The 17,579-nt window shown below is 59.9% G+C and overlaps 1 protein-coding gene across 3 annotated transcripts in view; it reads right to left on the bottom strand.

Annotated features, from left to right (window-relative positions):
- KCNQ4 (potassium voltage-gated channel subfamily Q member 4) overlaps positions 1–17,369 on the bottom strand; it is a 66,382-nt gene extending 49,013 nt beyond the window's left edge. For all 3 annotated transcript variants that reach the window (XM_090057938.1, XM_090057937.1, XM_090057936.1), the window contains exon 1: positions 16,980–17,369. In XM_090057938.1, coding sequence (XP_089914064.1) covers positions 16,980–17,248 — 269 coding nt within the window. In that variant the 5' untranslated portion in view covers positions 17,249–17,369. The remainder of the gene's footprint in view (positions 1–16,979) is intronic.
- Between the last annotated feature and the right edge of the window lie 210 nt (positions 17,370–17,579).

Consider the following 17,579-nt stretch of genomic DNA (forward strand, 5'->3'; position numbering starts at 1 on the left):
AGCGAGGCGGCTTCTGAAAAGCCACCTCGATTCTTGAGCTCCCCACGACTGTCCTGGGCCCTGCACATGCTGAGGACCATATGCGTCTCGGCGGGGTTTGCAACGGGGCAGGCTGCACACTAGTGTCTCCCAGGCCTCCCACACGCCAGTGGGACCTGGGGGTTCCCAACACAGCTCAGCCTTTCGCCCAGACCCGCAGGCAGGAAGCGGATGCCTCAGATCGCGCATGTGCGTGAAGGTCGCCTCGGCAAGACGTTTGGGGGCCGCCATGTGCTCTCGGGTCCAGCCACGTCATTCTGAGCCAGCTCCACGGGCAGCAACCGAGTCCCTCAGTGCAAAACAGCTCAAATCTGGCCTCCACCCAGAAAGTTCAAAGAACCTGCTATGGGGATTTTCCTAAACCCGCGATGACTTTCCAAGTGACTGATGCATCGCTTCATTGCAGTAGCATCACCCACCCGCTTTCTGCTCTGACTGTAATCTTTCCAGGGCAAAGACAGCCTCTGGGTTCCCACAGCTCTCCCCGCAGCCGCGAGCCGCCTGGCAGGATAACAGGACCCGAGGCATTCACGATGTGCAAGCCTCAGAGATGGAAATGAAGAGAGGCGCACTGAGGGGAAAGGGAGAAGCTAGAGGACATGCACCTCGACGCAGGTGGGCAGGCCCCCTAGCTCCCAGCACGCCAGATTTTTTTTCTTAAATATATGAATATTTTAGGTCCAATTAGCCAAATCAGTTCCAAATCATATCGACTGAGCCAACTCATGGATTCACAGATGTGAGGGTCGGAAGGGACCTCCGTAGGGCATCGAGTCCGACCCCCTGCCCTGGGCAGGAAAGAGCGCTGGGGCCAGGTGACCCCCAGCTAGGTGCACGCCCAAAAACCGTATCATTCAATCTTTCCAAACACCAGGTACAACACAACAACCAGGGAGCATCCTCCATCCCAAACCTATCACCCTGGGACTTCAGATGCTCCCAAATCCGTTGGCCGGCACCCTACTTGGGCCCAGGTGCCTACTTGGGGGTGGGATGCTCCCAGATACTGCAGGCAAGCATCCTCCACCCCAGACTCTTTAGCCTAGGACTCCAGATACTCCCTACGCTTCATCTTAGCCCATGAGATCAGCTACACGGGCCCCAGTAGCAATCTTACGCTGGGCTGGAGGGATCCTGGGAACCCCTCCGCCGAGCCCAGCCTCTACAGGCATTCAAGAGACGGGGTGCTGGAAAACGGCGGGGGATGAAGGAGGCGGGAGAGGAAGAGCTCGGAGGAGAGCGAGCTGGACCTGCAGCGAGCTGCGCGTGTTGCTGGAGCAGCCGGAGCCAGCTGAGGAGGAGTTTCTTGCACGGCTTGGCGTCCTGCCGCGAGAAGGGGCATGTTTTGTGTCCAGCGCGTGGGGCAAGGGAACGTGCGTAGGGGGATGGGAGGCGGCAACCCTAGCAGCAGCGGAGTGACTCACCAGGTAACCCCCCTCCCCTGCCCTGTTTCCCCAGCCTTTATTTGAATAGATTTGCATGCAGGCAAGGCAGGGCAGGCAGGCAAGACCCAGGGATGCTGAGCGCGGAAGGGGCAAAGGGCCCGCCAGGAGATCCCAGCTCCTGCCTGGACCCCGGGACCCGAGCCTGCCGCCCGGGGACGGCCGCACGGCCCAGCCCCGGGCGCCTGCCAAGCAAAACGCATCGAAACAGGGTCCGCGGCAGCCGGCTCGCCTGGCACCGACAGGGAGCACATGCTCTGCAGGGAAACAGATGCCAAGGAGTCTTGAAAGGGGAACCGCAGAGGCGAGCGCTAAGATCCGAGCGCACCGGCGAGATACTTATTCTAGCTCGATCCTGTTTCAGCGGGGCTGGGATGGCGGCGGATCGCCGTGGCGACGGGTTTCTTTTCACGAGGGCGTAATGGAAGACGGAGCCTCTCACCCCCGGGTGGCCGGCGCAGAGAGCTGTCCAAGGTTTGCAGGGTGTCAGCTCCACGCAGGTCAAGTGGCGCCGGTCCAGCTGAGCGAGGTCAAACCCAGAGGCACTTGGTCTGATTTCCTGCTGGCTCGCATGGGAGTTATCCCAGGCCATAGCAGGCAAAGGGCCAAGAGACCGAGCCGCTAAAGCAATGCAGCACAGGAAGGTCCAGCCCGGGCCAGGGGTGGACTTAGGTGGCTTTGAGTTGCTCCAGCTTGGAGCCACTCGCAGCCCGCCCCCTCCGCCTCCGGCATACCAAGGGACACCCAAGACTTCCTCCGTTGCTGACGCCCTGGAGAAATCCCCCCTTCCCAGAAAAGATTCAGCCTCAGGATTTAAACACGCAGCAGCTGGGTCCCGGCCCTGTCCGTGCACCGCCGCATTCAGGGGGAAGCCTGGCTGGGCGATGTGAAGGTCTCTCCCGGTCCTCCTAACCTCCCCGCCTTCCTGCTCCCTCTGCACGGGCACATCGGGCTGCTGTAAGCAAGCCCAAGATCTTGGCTGCTTCCACCTGCATCGACTTCGCACCCATCTGCTACGGGGGCGGTTCAAGAAGTCAGGACTTTTACTTCCAGCCGGTGGCCAGACAGTTCAGGCCACGAGCAACGCCGCAGGGAGACTTGTGCTGGCTCGGGAGACTCACTCCGTGTCCTCGCTTCCCCCCTGCTCCTGCCAGACGCACCCAAGCAGGTTGCAATTAGCAAGCAGCAATTAGTCATTGCCAGCCTGGCATGTGCCAGCAAGCTGCGAGAGCAGGAATCCTCGCTGAGGCTGCGGCCGGCTGCGTGGCCCAGCGGTTGTCAGGACAAGGCCGGACGCGCGGGCGAGGGGCGTGCGACAGGCTGGCACAAGGACAGGGTTTGGGGTGCACAAAGGAGCTGCAGTGACTGGGTGCTTTCCCCGTGCTCCAAGGGTGGCACTTTGGGCCTGCACTCGGGAACGTGCAGGATGAACCACATGGCCACCGACCCCCCCCCCATTAGCCACAACCTCCTGCTATCCTAGCGCCAGGCTGAGGACCCACATCCCAAGCTGCAGCAGCTCAGGCTAACTTCGACCTGCGACTCTCAGACCCTAAGCTGCAACAGCTAGGAGCCTCCTGCCAGAGAGCCCTGCCACTCAACCCCTCTGGTGCCATGCCCTGGCCAGGGGAAAGGAAGGGAAGGAAAGCCCCGAAGCATGCCTTAGGCTCTGGCATGGGTGCAAGATGGTCACAAGATGCAGGAAGGAGGCTGCCAAGACACGAGTGCAAAGGCTCAATGCAGAGGGATGATTCAGGAGTGAAACTATCTGGGAAGCAGCTGACTTCAAAGGCTGAGCATTTTCCGAATCGCTCTCCCGTTCCTGCAAGGTCGGAGGGGAGCTGCCTGGAGCCATTCAGAGCAGCCGGGGGTTTCATGCCGCCTTGCTGGGTACGCAGAAAGGGCTGGGCTGGGCACACTCGCAGGCCCGAGACCCGCCAAACTCATTCCATGCAAGCAGGGAAATGGCTGTCAAGGCCTGGCCTCCCCCAGCGAGATCTGAACTCGCGCCCGAGAGGCAGGAAGGCTGTGCTCCCTCCCACAGCCAAGCCCGGCTGGGATGAGCTGGCTGGGGACAGCCCTGGGAGTCAGACTAGATGTGACCTCCTGAGAACCCCCCCAACCCTCGTTTTCTATGGTTTTCTATGATTCTAAGCCAGGCCTTGAGATAGGGGAACCTAATTACTGGAAATTACAGGGGGAGAGAGAAAGAGGGCAGCTCATTGTGCTGATTCAGCCGTTCCCATCTGCTCCGTCCCAGGAGAACCTCGTCTTAGCAAAGGAAAGGAATTAAAAGCCGACAACCCTTTCAGCAACCCGCAGCATCACACCCCAGCCGGGAAACTTGGGACAAGGAAGGGATCACAGGGCAGGGGCGCGTCGGCGTGCTTCCCTCGTCTGTCCCATTGCTCGCGGGGCCTGAGTCTGCTCTTCACACCCCACTGGGGAGCTCGGGACTTCCAGACGTCCGAGCGACACCGGAGCTCGGCAGAGTTTGGACGCAAAGAGCCAAACCCGAGCATCAGGAGGAGAGCTGGGGCGTGAGGAAAATAATCAATCCCCAGGCTCGCATTGCAGCTTAGTTGCTTCGTTTCTGCCCCCGGTGGGCAAACTGCAGCGCTGGCTCGTTCCTCGGGTTCCTGCCCCACGCAGCGTTTTTGCTCCAAGATCCCAAGAGCGGATGAGCCAACTCCACGTCACGTGGAAGCAGGGGTTTCTGCCCTACCTGCCTCCGTCCCCTCGAGAGCGTCAACGCCAAGGACCGGCGCTCTTCGAGTCCAGTCTGGAGAGCGCTGCTGGGGTTGTTACGTGGCCATCGCGTGCCGCCCCAGAGGCGACGGCCACTCCTCTAAGGATAACTTCACCTGTAATTTTACAGATGGGGGAAACTGAGGCATGAGGAGGGAAGCCATTTGCCTAAGGACAAAGAGGGGGGGGCCCAAGTGTCTGTTGCCCTCTGCGGGGAGGCGAAGCCCAAGCGGCGCGTGTTATACAATTTCTGCCCGGGCGGGAGCTGCTGCTGGCAGCTAAGGGGGGTTTGGGCAGAACAGCCGAGAGACGGAGCTGCGGGAAGAGGAGAGGGGGAGCACGGCTCAGTTAAAAGGCTCGCTGGAGACCGGATAGCTCGGAGAGGATATTGCACCTGAAGCCTCAAGGCCATTTGATACAGGCTGGATTTATGGGCCATCTGCTTGATGGATGGGAGCCTCTCAGGGCAGAGTCATTACAAGCATGGAGGGCATTTGGCAGGGCGTAGCAACCGGAGCCCAAATAACCTTCCCCTCTCCGGGGAGCTGAAGCATTCTCCCAGCCGCCGCCGCGGGCCGCTGTTCCTGCCCTGTGCGGGAAAGTTTGGCCCCTGTAGCCTGCCAAGACCCGCCTCGGGTTGGGGGGGAACGGGGGTGCAGCGATGCCCGCCTGGCCCCGCTCTTAGGAAGCTGTCGTGCCCTGCACCCGGGGCAGGAGGAAGTCACCTGGGATTGGGGGCCAGCAAATCAGCGCCTTGTGCGTGGGCAAACCCAGCTCAGAAAGGGGCTGGGGGGGAAGGATGAGGACGGGGGTTGCCAAGCCTCTCTTGCTGCTCATCTCAGACCCCGACTTCCAGCTGAACAGCAGAAATCACAGCGCAATGTGATTTCCAAACTGACAGGAGCGTGTCGGCACCTGGAACAAGCTTTGAGCAGCCGGTGGGCACCCGTGGGACCAGCGAACCCCCAGGGAAAGGGGTCTGGCACGAGCCATGCCGTTCAACAGGTCTCAGGACATCCTCCTCTCTGCCTCTACCCTGCGGTGCCGTCACAAGAGACGTCTCGCTCTGCCTGAAGCCTCGTGCCTGGGGAGACCAGGCGGACTAGTCCAGAGATGCCCGAGCTCTGGAGTCTGCCCTTAGTGCCCGTCCTTGCGGCTGCCTACCCCCCGGGACCTGGGCGTCAGCCTCAAGGCAAGTGGATACCTCTCTGTACAGCTCAGGACTAAGTAGGGGATAAGAAGGGAAAGAAGGGTGAGGGGCTGCCCTAGACGCCCAACACTGATCTGCCTTTGGCACAAGACAGGCAGCTGGCACCCGCTCACCTCCTGCTGCTGACACACATTGGCACCCAACACTGGGACAGCTGTGAAGCCCCCCAAGGAGTGGGGTCGACTGCAGCAAGGACACTGGGGCCTGGACAGCCAGCAACCCTTAACCAAGACCTCAGAGGTAGTGTCAGGATTTGAACCCAGGACTCTCCAGTGCCAGCACTTCCCCGCACTACGGTCAGGCCCTTTACAAAGCAATGGCTATGACCTCTTCCTGACTGGCATTTCAGCCAGCCCCTCAAGCTCACCACGGACGGAGGCTTCACCACTGCATCGCTGGCTTTGGGGCATGCCAGTGGGCAGAGAGGACATCATCTCGAGTGGCCCTGCCTGGACACGTGGCTCCAGCACACCCGCAGTATCACCCCTCGTGCCCGTGGGACGTGGTGCACGTGATGGGGAAGCTTTTCCACCCTTCCTGCACGACTGCAGCTGGCTGGGCAGACTCTAGAGCAGCCAAGGCAGCAGCTCAGCCCCTCTCTCTAGAAGATGACTGCCTTCCCGAAAGCCAGCACCGGGCTGGGGAAAGGGTCCTGGCTGCCAGCAACCCACCGTTTCCATCCATCACTCCCCCCGGCTTTGACAGGCACCCACAGACAGGGGCTGCCAAAACTCAGTCGGAGCCCGGCAGCACCGGGGCCCCCTGTAAGTCATTCACACAGGGAGCGTGCGGTCCTGGGGCATGAGCACACCTCTTCCCATCCATCAAATCACGAGCCCTCGCAGCAGCTCCCCGTAGGGGGAAACTCAGCTCCCTTTGCAATTCAAGTGCCCACGTTCGGCAACTTTGGAAGGAGAGGGCTGGCACGAGCAGGGAGTGGACTGGGAGCCTGGATGTTTCACAGCCTAAATATTTGGCTGGCTTGCAAAAGTTTTGCAACTAGCACTGAACCCACCCCACCAAGGGGATGTCTTGCCAGGGTGCTGAGCAGCCCCCATCACTCTTGGGGCTTGGGACCATCTCTCGGCCAGCTGGCCCTGACCCCTCTGCATGCAGGGCTACCACATCGGAGGAAAGATGCTACTGGCCAGGTGCGGCAAGTGCAGTAGGTGCCACCAGGGGGTCCTTCAGGCCAAGCCCGTCAGAAGCGGGCTGCCTTCCTGCCAGGGGAATCGGATCGAAAGCCGTGGAACGGGGACATTGGATCTTCGAGCTCCGGTTCCATTAAACCAACTGGGCCAAGGAAAGCTTTTTCCTAATAAAGCGGAGCCGCATTGCCCATGCATTAGGCGAGGGCTGCAGGCACACCGAGGCTTATGCATGTTTAATCCCCCAGCGAGAACTGCGTCCAGCTGAAACCGAGCAGCGCGTAAAGGCACCGTCGGTCTGGTTGCCAGTCCCGAGAGCCAGAGAGGGACAGGCACACGGTGCAAGGGCAGGGGACAGCCACTCTGGAGTGAAACCGCTTCACAACCGTATCCGGTGCAATATGCCCGCACTGCTAAAAGAGCCCGGAGCATGCTAACAGCGGAGCCGGTGACCCCTCTCCAGTGGGACGTGACCCCCTCCGCGGGATCTTCCACAAACCAGCCTCAGCTGCAGGATGCCTACAAGTTCAGAGGACCATGGCTTTCGCTGTCGCGTTTGCCTCCAGGCCAGAACTGTGTTTGTGCCCGAAAGCTTGCTAAGAAGAATTTTTCTAACTATTTGAGTTGGTCTAATAAAAGATATGGGATTGACCCAAAGAATCCATGGCTCCAACCAATGCCCCTCCCCATCATGCTGCACTCAGACACGGTGGCCTTTCTGAAGCCACGGCGGCACTGGGTGGGTAAGGACAGGGGTCGGGCTCGTCTCCGGGTCTCAGGCATGACCTGCTGCAAGCCCGAGCCCAGGTCATGCTGCCAGGAGTTCCCAGATCCAGCTCAGCGCCAGGGGAAGCTTGGAAATTGCCTGAGCAACTGGGGAAACTGAGGCAGCGCCACCCCAAGACAGCCTCCCGCCAAGGGTCTGACGGCAACACCTCCCAGGGCTCGGACCCCTGCTCAGCCCAGCCTTTCACTTCCCTTCCCCAGCGCGGCATTAAACTCCCACACCACAAACTCCCTGCTCCATCTCCCCTCGGACTCTCCCGAGGGGAAGACCAGCCCCGGGCACGCAGGGCTCGACACTTTGCTGACCGTGCCCCCGCTAGGGTCAAACCACCTCTGCGGTCTCACTTCAAGGGTGAAGAGGGCAGCGGGGCCAGAGGAAATCAGCAAGCAGAGATCCTGCTCCGAGAACGTCTCTGCAGTAATAAGATACAAGGGAATAAAAAAACCAAAAAAAAAAAAAACACAAACCCAGAAAATATCAGCTGTCAGCAAACTGGTTCCTAGCCAGAGCCTTTGGGAGGAGGAGAATCATGGACACTTAACATTGCAGCCCGGCTTGGTTGCAACCCAGCTCTTTTTCACCCTCGGCTGCCCAGGCAGTGCCAGGGACCAAATGCAACAGCAGCCTCGACGCCCTGTGGCCCGGCGTGGCTCATGGGTGCTGGGGGACACGCGGAGGGTGGCTGGCCACTGCCCAGATTTCCCTGGCGTGTAAGGGAATTCCTTGAGCAAGGAGGACGAGTCAACACAGCTCGTGAGAGCCCCTGGTTAACTGCGAGCTGGCTTCATCTTCAAAGCGCAGACACGGGTCCTCATTTATCACCCGGCCCTGCCAGGCGCTGCCACTGGGAAAGCTGGGGGCTGGGGAGGGGGACCCCCACTGACCTCCAGGGAAGAGAAGGCAGTTGTGGCGAGTGACGCAGCAAATAAGGCGCTGGGAGTAGGGCAATCAATCCCCAGCGAAGCGGTGGGAAAGGATGCATGGCCAGAGCACCTGCAGCTCATCTCGGGGGCTTGATGTGGAGCCCTGGCTACAGGGTCAGGTCTCCCGGAGCCCCAGGGGAAGCCATGGCCAGCCACCGTCTGCCTACCCTGTGCATGCCGCAACTGCACCCGGCAGGGAGAATCCATGCAATGGGTTCGCCCTCAGGACTGCAGGTGGGGAAACTGAGGCACGGATGGAGTGAGGCCAGAACTCCTGGCTCCCAGTCCCCTGTACCCGACACTGCCCAGCGGCTCTCTGCGGGGGAGGCAGCAGCGCTGGGTGACGCACCAACTCCATCCCTGGCTGAAGTTCACGACCCCGTTTCTGGGCTCCCACGAGGGGGTCCAGAGGACTTTTTACCATCAGCCGCCAACCGACGACGGCCCGCAGTGCCAGCGGCGTGTACCGCGACCAGGAGGACATCAAAATAGTCCCTGAGATCCAGGGTGGGAGGGAGGGGATGGGGCTCTGCTCATGCAGCCGCTCGCTAGGGCACTGGGCTTTCATTAAGCCACGCAGCAGCGCGGATGAGGACAGCACCCCACAGCAGGCTCCGACTTGCCTCCTCTCTGCTCCGGGCACACACACAGGTGGGATTTTAACAAAGCCATAACTGAGATGCATCAAATCAACACTAACAAGGGCAGCAAACCAAACCAGTGCTCAGCCTGCAGCTGGGCTGAAGCAGGGGGGGCAATGGGGTGGGTGGATTATATTTATAAGGGATTTGGGGGGGTTATTTTTATTGTTGCTGTCTGTTCAGTCTGCTGTAATTTGCTCCTGGTCAAATTGCTCTTTTAATGAAATGTTCCTTTAGGAAGGGGAATTCTGCTGAGCTCAGTTTCTGGTACACCCTGCAGTTTCATAACCATCAATATAGCTACTAGAAACCAGCTTCTAGAGCAGCAATATCGAAAGTGACTGGTCAACTGAAAAGAAAAGGTGGGGGGATATATATAAAAAAAAAAAATATGCAAGAGGTTCAGCACCAGTGAGCACCAGAAAGCAGTGAGCTGGGGTGGATTTTCTGCAACTTCTCAGAGATGCTGGCGCGTACAAAATGGGGCTGGGGAAAAAAAAACCAAAAACCATGCAGGCAGCAACCCTGCAGCCCGGTCCCCCGCCCTCGGTCAGGAAACCCGGCGGGGAGGGGGCGGCAAACGAACGCGCTGCTTCTGCACAGGCCAAGAGCAGGAAGCAACTTTGCAGCTGCAGATCAGAGAGGTTGTGGGCCAAAAAGATGTTTTTCTCACCAGAAAGCGTTCAGGGGTTTGTCACCGCTTGGATCATCGTGGATACCAAAGGCTGCAAAGGGGTGGCTTGAATTTTAAGCTCCTGGTTCAGGGATGATCTCTTGGCTCCCTGTGCGTTCAGCATGTACTGCAACGGGGTCAGGATATGTGACTTGGGACCCTGAGTGCAAGGCCCCGATGACTTCTTGCCCTTCGGGCAGGGGACTGGACCCGATCATCTCGCGAGGTCCCTTCCAGCCCTGATGTATGTGCTAGGGGCTGCTCGTGTAGCTCAGCGGACACAGCCCCCTGCTCCAGAGAGCTGCTGGAGAAAGGGTACTTCATCCGAAGTTGGAGCTGGGGAAGGGGACCGCTAAGGGGCCACCTGAGATGCATGGAAGGTAGATCTCCCCCCTCCCGCCCCCTTAGACCCATACAGCGGCCTCGTGGCAATCAGATCTGCCCGCAGCCAGGCAACCCACGAGCACCGCCTGCTCAGCAGAGCCAGCCCCGAACGCTCGAGACAAGCCAGGAAGCGGCCTCTTGCAGAGGCAGCTACGCTCAGGAGCCTTTTGATTCTCCGTCCGCTTCTAGGCCCCGAGACCGTGCTCAAGTTTGCCTCTGCACCCATCAAGATCAGGCGCTTCATTCTGCAGGAGGTTTTAAATGAAAGCAGAGCGTCTCACGTAATCACAGGGCTCCGGGATCTGGGGCTGCAAATATCACGTATCGTGAGAGTTGCCAGTACGGCCACTGCATACGCAAGACAAGCCGGCCGATTCCAAGCGCACGTGGTCCTAGATGCCAGCGCTGGACTTCTGCCAGCGAAAGCTGGATGAACGCGCAGTCTTCCCGGGAGCTCTCTCGGAGCCCCTTCAAGCAGCTTGACCCCTTTGGGGTTTGCATTACAGCTGCCCGGCCCTGCCAACGGGGCGTACGGAAGGGCGCATCCGAGCGAGGTCGGTGCCGCCCCTCGCTGCAAATATTCCTCATTGGGCCCGCGCGGTTTAAGGAAAGTCTCTCAGAGCACTTTTGTGGGCGAGTGAATTTGGAACTTGAAGACACCTTTCCCTGCATGGAAAATCCATTTCAGCATTACCCCAATCTGGAAACAAAACCTAAGCATGTGACCTGCGTGGCTAAATAAAAACAGCTCATATGTCAAATGAGGCTTGTAACAAACTACTGTCATGCCAGGTAGAATACACATTAGGTTAATTTCTATCCAATGCAAGCCGGGCGAAAGCCACTTGCGACCGGCAGAAAAGGGACTAAAATTTGGCTGGGAACCGCTCGCTGTTTGCTCAGCGCTAATTTATATGATTTGAGATTGTAACCTTTTGGAAGGGAGAAACGCATTGCATTTCACATTGCATAGCAATTTTAACCCCCCCACTGCCTGAGACAGAGCGATCCAAGGCTGGACTGGATCAGCAGATAAGAGTTCTGTTACCAGCTCTGCCACTGACCTTGGGTGACCTTGAGAGATTAAGTGACTCTCCCTGCCTCAGTTTCCCCGTCTATAAAATCGGGGAGACAGAATTTTTGTTGCTGATGTTGCAGCTCCGCAATATTTAGAATAATAACAAAAAAATCTCCATGCAAGCCTCTCACTATCTACGCACGCCCCAGCCCGTGCCCACTTTGTGAGGACAGAGGGTAGAGCAGAACAGATTTTCACTGAAAAGGAATTACCAGGAAAAAGCCTGCGTTTGATGCTCAAGATGGTAATTTCGTGGGGACCATGAGGGGTCACTGCCACGACAGATGGACCTCAAACCTATCCCGAAACCAAAAATAGATTGACCAAAGAAACATGTCCACGTGCACCCAAAAATAATGCAGGGCGTGATATTACAGACCCCCTAGCCTCCACCTGCCAGGCTGTCAGGATGCTGAGCCCGCTCGGATCTTAGAGGCATTTGACACTGCCCCGTATCACCTCTCAACGCAGGCTGGGAGAGCTACTAAGCTGCAAAGCACATGCCAGCGGTGCCTCCAGAACTCAGCTCCTCGCTCCCCCCTCCTCGTGCTGGAGCAGCTTTGGCTGGAAGGGGAGCGCAGAGAAAGAGCAGGCTCCGTGGGTCAAGCCCACCCCGAGCCTGCCCTTTCGGGAAGCACGTGGCTCAGACGGATGCGCCTGCATGCGGCGGCCCTCCTCGCGCCGCTCTGCACCGCGCCGAGAGCGGCACGATTGGGGGGTGAAGCAGTGTCAGCGCTCTCCATCGATCCCCAAGTGGTGCTGGTATTTATAGACCTGATTCCACCAAAGAGAATAGAGGGGGGAGGAGGGAAGACGGACTGCGTGGCTCCAGGAGATGGGAACGGGCCCACGCGCCGTCCTGCTAGGCACGTGAGGAAGTCACTGGGTAGGCAGGGCAGCGGGGCCGGGAAGCCGGTGTCCAAGGGATGAATTTTAAAGCCACCCCTGTTCTCGGCTGGACCCTTGGCACGACCACAATAAACATGATGAATAAGACAAGCGCTCTGGAGACTCGATCCGCCTGCCACTGGGGTGTCGTGACCGGCATCCGCCCGATTACCCTTCCACCCCTTGCAAGGGAAAGGTGCGGCCTTGTTGCTGGAGCCTTGTCCCCTGCCAGCCGGCAAAAGGTGCCAGGCAGGGCGGGGGTGCCAGCGCGCTAGGGGCCGTATGCACCTGGGATGGAAAGTCCCTGCCCCAAGGAGCTTGCAAACAAGGGATGACAAAAGCCACAGGAGGAGGGTGGGTATCTTCTTCCCTGGAGCCCAGGCCAAGGACATCATGAGTCGAGGTGCCTTGCCTGATTGAGAGCCAGGTCCCAGAGCCGGGGCAGATGGAGCGTGTTTGAGCAAGCAGACCTCGCTGTACGTAAGGTGCCGGGACGAGCCCAGCACCCTAGGAAAGACTCAAGTGTAGACAGTCACACCTGGGTGCCAAAACTCCCCTGCTCAGAGCCCCCCCACCGCACGCTGCACCTCCCCATCCATGCCTCTTGGAAAAAGAGGCACGAGCCACATGGGTGAGGATGAAGGGAGAGAGGCTCAGGCCCTCTTCCAAGGGATCAGATTCTCTCTCAAGGGCTTCCAAAGCGAGGGCGCTGGCAGGAGGCGAGTCACAGAAGCAGGAAGCCTCTTGCCCAGTTTCCATGAGGGCTGCATGCATTAATGGAAACCAGAACGCACAGGTGGGTCTCGAAGGATGCTTCACGCTGCCAAGCAAGTGCTGTGTCATGGGGGGGCTAGCAATGGGTTTGTCCTGCTGGGGTTATATTTTTCGTGCAACTACGCGTGAGCGTGAGCGAGAGGTGGGGTGTGTGTAAACATGTGCAGTTGTGGATGCGTGTATTCCCCAGCGTCATTGCTCTCCAAAGGAAAGATCCCTTCTCCCCCACCCTGCTTGCTCTTCTTCCAAAGCACAGCAACTATCTGTATAACAAAGCACTGCCATCCCTTCCACCCCAGGAGGCTCCAGCTGCTGGCAGTAATTCCTTGCAGGAAAAAGCTCTTCTTCTGGTGCAGCATTTGCAAAATAAAACCCAATAAAACAAACTAAGAAGAGCCCGCTAACAACTTCAAGGTGTCACGACCCGTTACAAATGGACTGCTAGGTCCCATCAGATCTCCCTGGGGACCGCAGGTGCCCTGTTACCGAGTGACAAATACGTTGTTCCGTCTCAATATGCTAACTTAAGCGAGACCCACTTTCCTTCCTCTTAACGAGCTCAGACTCGTGCAGCCGGTTCCCGATTCAGCACTGCATTAGAATTCCCCCAAAATTGGGAGAGGCGGCGTGGCGGTGACATCCTGGCCGCCTCCTACGGCCCAACACCAGACCTGCAGGGATCACGCTCTCGCTGACGGAGAACATCACAGCCAAAAGCCAGGGTGCACACGCAAGATGCACGGATGCTGGTCACGCACACATCCCCGTGCACGCGGGAACACAGAGGCTTGGGCACCTGGGGCTGAACTCTGCTGCCCGTAGAAAGGGGAGATGCGCAGCCCCTGTACCCCACCCATACCTCCCCAGCCAAGAGGCCCCTGCTGTCCAACCCACTCTCTTCCACTCCCAGTGCTGGGAGTATAAGGGCAAGGGAGCTGCCAGCTGCTACCTGCAGGGGATGAGATGCATGAGAGAGGCCTGTAAATAATACTGCCCTGTGAAACGGGCCTGAGCAGGGGTAACCCAGAGGTGCCTGCCTGCATGCGGTCCAGAAAGGCCGTGCTCCAGGGTTGCAGAGGTCACGCACCTGCGGAGCTGGCTGACTTGTAACACCTTGCAGGTCTCTAGCTGGAAGTCAGGTCACCAAGTGCTTTCAGGGAAAGATCAAGGTCCTGATGTGCACATTGGGGAAACAGAGGCAGGCAGGAGATGCTATACAGCCTCAGGGGACACTGGCAGCACCACAGATTGAACCTAGGTGTCCCGAGACCCAGTTTGAAGAAGTTCTTGGGCTCCCTGGAGGCAGCTTTCCAGCGAGAGCCCCTCCACGGTCCGACAGCCAGGTCTCCGAGCTCCCCCCAGATGCTTGCGGACTCTCTGGGAGACCACGGGATCATGGCAGGCAACAAGCCTGGCTGCTACCTCCACCCTGGGTTGCAGACAAGTCCCCTGGGAGTTTAATCTGCTGCATAAGCTCAAGCCATTTGTTCTGGGAACATTTCTGCTCCTGAAGAGTCCTCAGCTGCATGGGGTCCTGTCTGTGCTCAGCACCTCGCAGCTTCAGGCTCTGAGACGAAAAGAAAGTAGCCCCAGGGCCAGAGGCCCAGATGGGCTCGTTGCCCCTCTGCACTGACCCCTGAGCCCAGAGACCCTGCAGGAGCAATCCGGCCCCCTCCGCCTCCACCCCGACCACCATGGCAAGCACTGTCCAAGAGGTCCGGGAGCAGGATCCCCAGCTAGGACTCGGCCAGGCTTCCTGCGGGGCTTCAGAAGCAACGAGAAGGCACAAGGTACCCCGGCCCTGCTGCCTACCGCCCCCCACCCCCCGTGACACTAGGACACAGCCCCAAGACCCCCTGGCTTCACACCGTGCGGACAGGAGGGGGCCAGCAAGGCCAGGGGGTAGGTGCCCCCTTCCCAACCAAACACCTCCGATGAACGGGCTGCATCTGCGATGCCCACGAGTGGGAGATGGCCAAGATGCCGTCCCCAAGCCTATGCACTCACCCAGGTGCTTCCTTCCCGTCTGCTCTTTTTTGGATAGGAAGATCCTGGAGGCAGAGCCTGGCAGCATTTCGTTTCTTGCAACTCTGCCACATCAACACCAAGGAGCTCCCACCCTGGTCTGCGGCCCGCTGCACTCACCAGGGACCTTCCCCTGAGCCCTGACCCCAACACAAGCGCACAGAGCAAGAGCTGGGCCCTGGCCCTGAGCCGCCGCTCAAAAAAGACCCAAGGGCGCGAGTGCCAAGGGACACGGAGCCAGGAGAAGTAACCCCCCCAGGCACAGCCCAGGTCAGCATCTGAAGCCCGGTCTCCCAGGCCAGTGCCCTGCCCGCTGCACCACACTGCCGCAGCTGGGGCAGGGCCGAAAGCAAAGGCTCCAGCGGGAGACTCTGCAAGCTTCGTCTGCCCCAGCTGAGGGGGTGGGGGAGAAGCCACATATCATCACGCACCAAAAGGAAGCAGGAAGAGATGTGCTGGCTGGCGGCTCCAAATATCAACGTGTATTTGCATGTGCAAACCGGCTGCACGGAGCTCGTGAAGGCACGTCCATGCGCACACCTGAGCAGAGAGCATTAGCCCCGTGCCATGATGCCCAGCCAGCTTCCTCCTGCTTTGCAGATCCTGGCTGATGCCCTCTCTGCACTGGGGAGGTGCTGGCACGCTGAAGGGCTGGGGAACAGCCGCATGGAGAAGCAGTAGCCAAATAATACTGGACTGAGAAGAGACCTAGCGGTTCTTCACCCCTCCCAGCTGCCAGTCCCTTCTCTGCCCCAGCTCCTCCACTGTGAGCACGTTCGGTCCGAGGAAGGATGTACAGCGGGCGTGTGGCATGGGTGATAAGAACCCGCACAGCGATCGGGGCAGCTCGAAGGATGCGTCACCCCTCACCCATGCAGACTCGGGGCCCGGGCAGCAAAGGGAGAGGCCACAGGGGCTCTTCCCTGGGCCCGGGCCCACATTCATTTCATGCCACAGAGGAGAAGGGGCCTTGGCCCGCCTCCCCTGCACAACCAGAGAGAACGAACACGCGTGCGCCTCCAGTAACTCAGTTAACAGAGAAAACCGTGGGACCGACGGGACCCGAAACACCTGCTCCTTGATTTATAGAGCCCCCCGCAACCGTCGGGAGCAGAAGAGCACCCCCAGCGAACCCGGCGGAAAGACACACTCGCTCATCTCCCGCGCCCGCGCGCGAACGCCAGCTGACACGGCAGGGCGGCAGGGGTGCGGCCACCTCCTGGCCCCCCTTCAGTTTTGTGCATAATTGCCCGGTTTTTGCTGAACCCGAGAAATGTCTCCGCGCGGCACGATTAACTCACCGATCATTAGCGCGTTGCCTTCTGTACCAGAGCAATTATATCGCAGTCAGCGCAAAGAGTGTCCTAATGCAATCACTCTTCATCGCGCTCTCCCAGGCGCACGCACATCGTGCTCTGCCGCTTTCTACGCCACGGGGTGATAAATGACACTGTCTCCCCTTCGCCGTCCCGGAGAACGGGAGCGTGATAATGAAATTAAGACCCGTGTGTCCCCGGCTTTCTAGCTACCTCTGGGGAAGCGAGACAGGTTTGTGACGGCGCCCACCATGCCGCGATCGGCGCGCCGCAGACGTTGCCTTCCTGGCTGGAAAACTTCTTTCTAGGAGAGAAGCTTTATTGGGATGAAAACTAACCAAAACAAAAAAGGGCAGTTAAACGGAGAGCGTTTCTGTTTTCTCTCCATGCCGGGACATCTCGAAAGCTCATCCCGTTTACAGAGGTCTGTCTTAGGACTTGGCTGCACTGGAGTTCGGGGGGGGGGGTTGTTTTGGTTTTTACGACTTTGCCTGTAAAAAGCCCCAAACGTCCACCCTAAACTTTGCGGACGAAGTCCGCCGACAGCAGGGAGGGGATTAAAGGCTTAAATCTTTTGCTCCTGAAGTTCAGCTAAGCCAAAGCTACCCGGCCTGGGGTGACAAAGCCGGCGCCGCGCCCCCCGCTCGGCGTCCCACCGCCGCCCCCGACCCAAGGGCCGATCGCTGCCGTTTCGGTTTCGGGGCCGCGCGGAGTCAGGCAAAGCAGAAGTTGCAGCTTCAAACTTTAAAGAATACTACTACGAAGGCGGGGGGGGGGGTGTCCCTTCCCGGGTCCCGGCTGCCCCCGCTACTCCAGCCCCATCTGCCCTGCTCCCCTCCCTCGGGGAGCGGCGAGTGAAACCAGAAACCCCGAAGCGCCGGGAGTGGAAAAACCCGCACTCACATGAAGACGTGGTAGACGAACGCCCAGCCGCGGGGCCGCTCCAGCACGTTGTAGAGGCAGTTCTGGAGGCGGCGGTAGCGCTTGTGCGAGGCGGAGCGCGCCTGGGCGCCGGGCGGGCCGGGCAGCGGGGTGCCCAGCAGCCCCAGGCGCCGCGGGGTGCCCGCCTCGCCCGCCTCCGTCTGCACGGCCGTGAGCGCCACGAACTCCGCCCGCCGCGGCTCCGCCAGCGCCGGCAGGTCCTCGCCGGCCTCCTCCCGCGCCCCGGCCATCGCGGGCGCTCACGGCATGGCCCGGCCGGGGCTCGCACCCGCGCTCAGCCCATGCGGCCGCCCAGCGCCGCTCCCCGGCCCGCCGCCGCCGCCGCCGCCCGCCGCCCCATGCCGCCGCCGCTGCCGCCACCTGCCGCCGCCGCCTCGCCTCGCCCCGCCCCGCGCCCCGCCCCCGGCACCTGCCGCCGCCCGCCCGCCCGCGGGGGGCAGCCCGCGCGCAGGTTGGGCATTCGGAAGCGGTGAGGCGCTGGCCCGGCCGCCGCCGGGCTCCCGGCCTGCGGGTCTGAAGAGATGCTCCCGCCCGGCCTCTGGCCGGAGGCCGGAGCGTGGG

The sequence above is a fragment of the Crocodylus siamensis genome, chromosome 7 (assembly GCF_052110815.1).
Source record: "Crocodylus siamensis isolate JL-2025a chromosome 7, ASM5211081v1, whole genome shotgun sequence".
Classification (NCBI taxonomy): domain Eukaryota; kingdom Metazoa; phylum Chordata; order Crocodylia; family Crocodylidae; genus Crocodylus; species Crocodylus siamensis.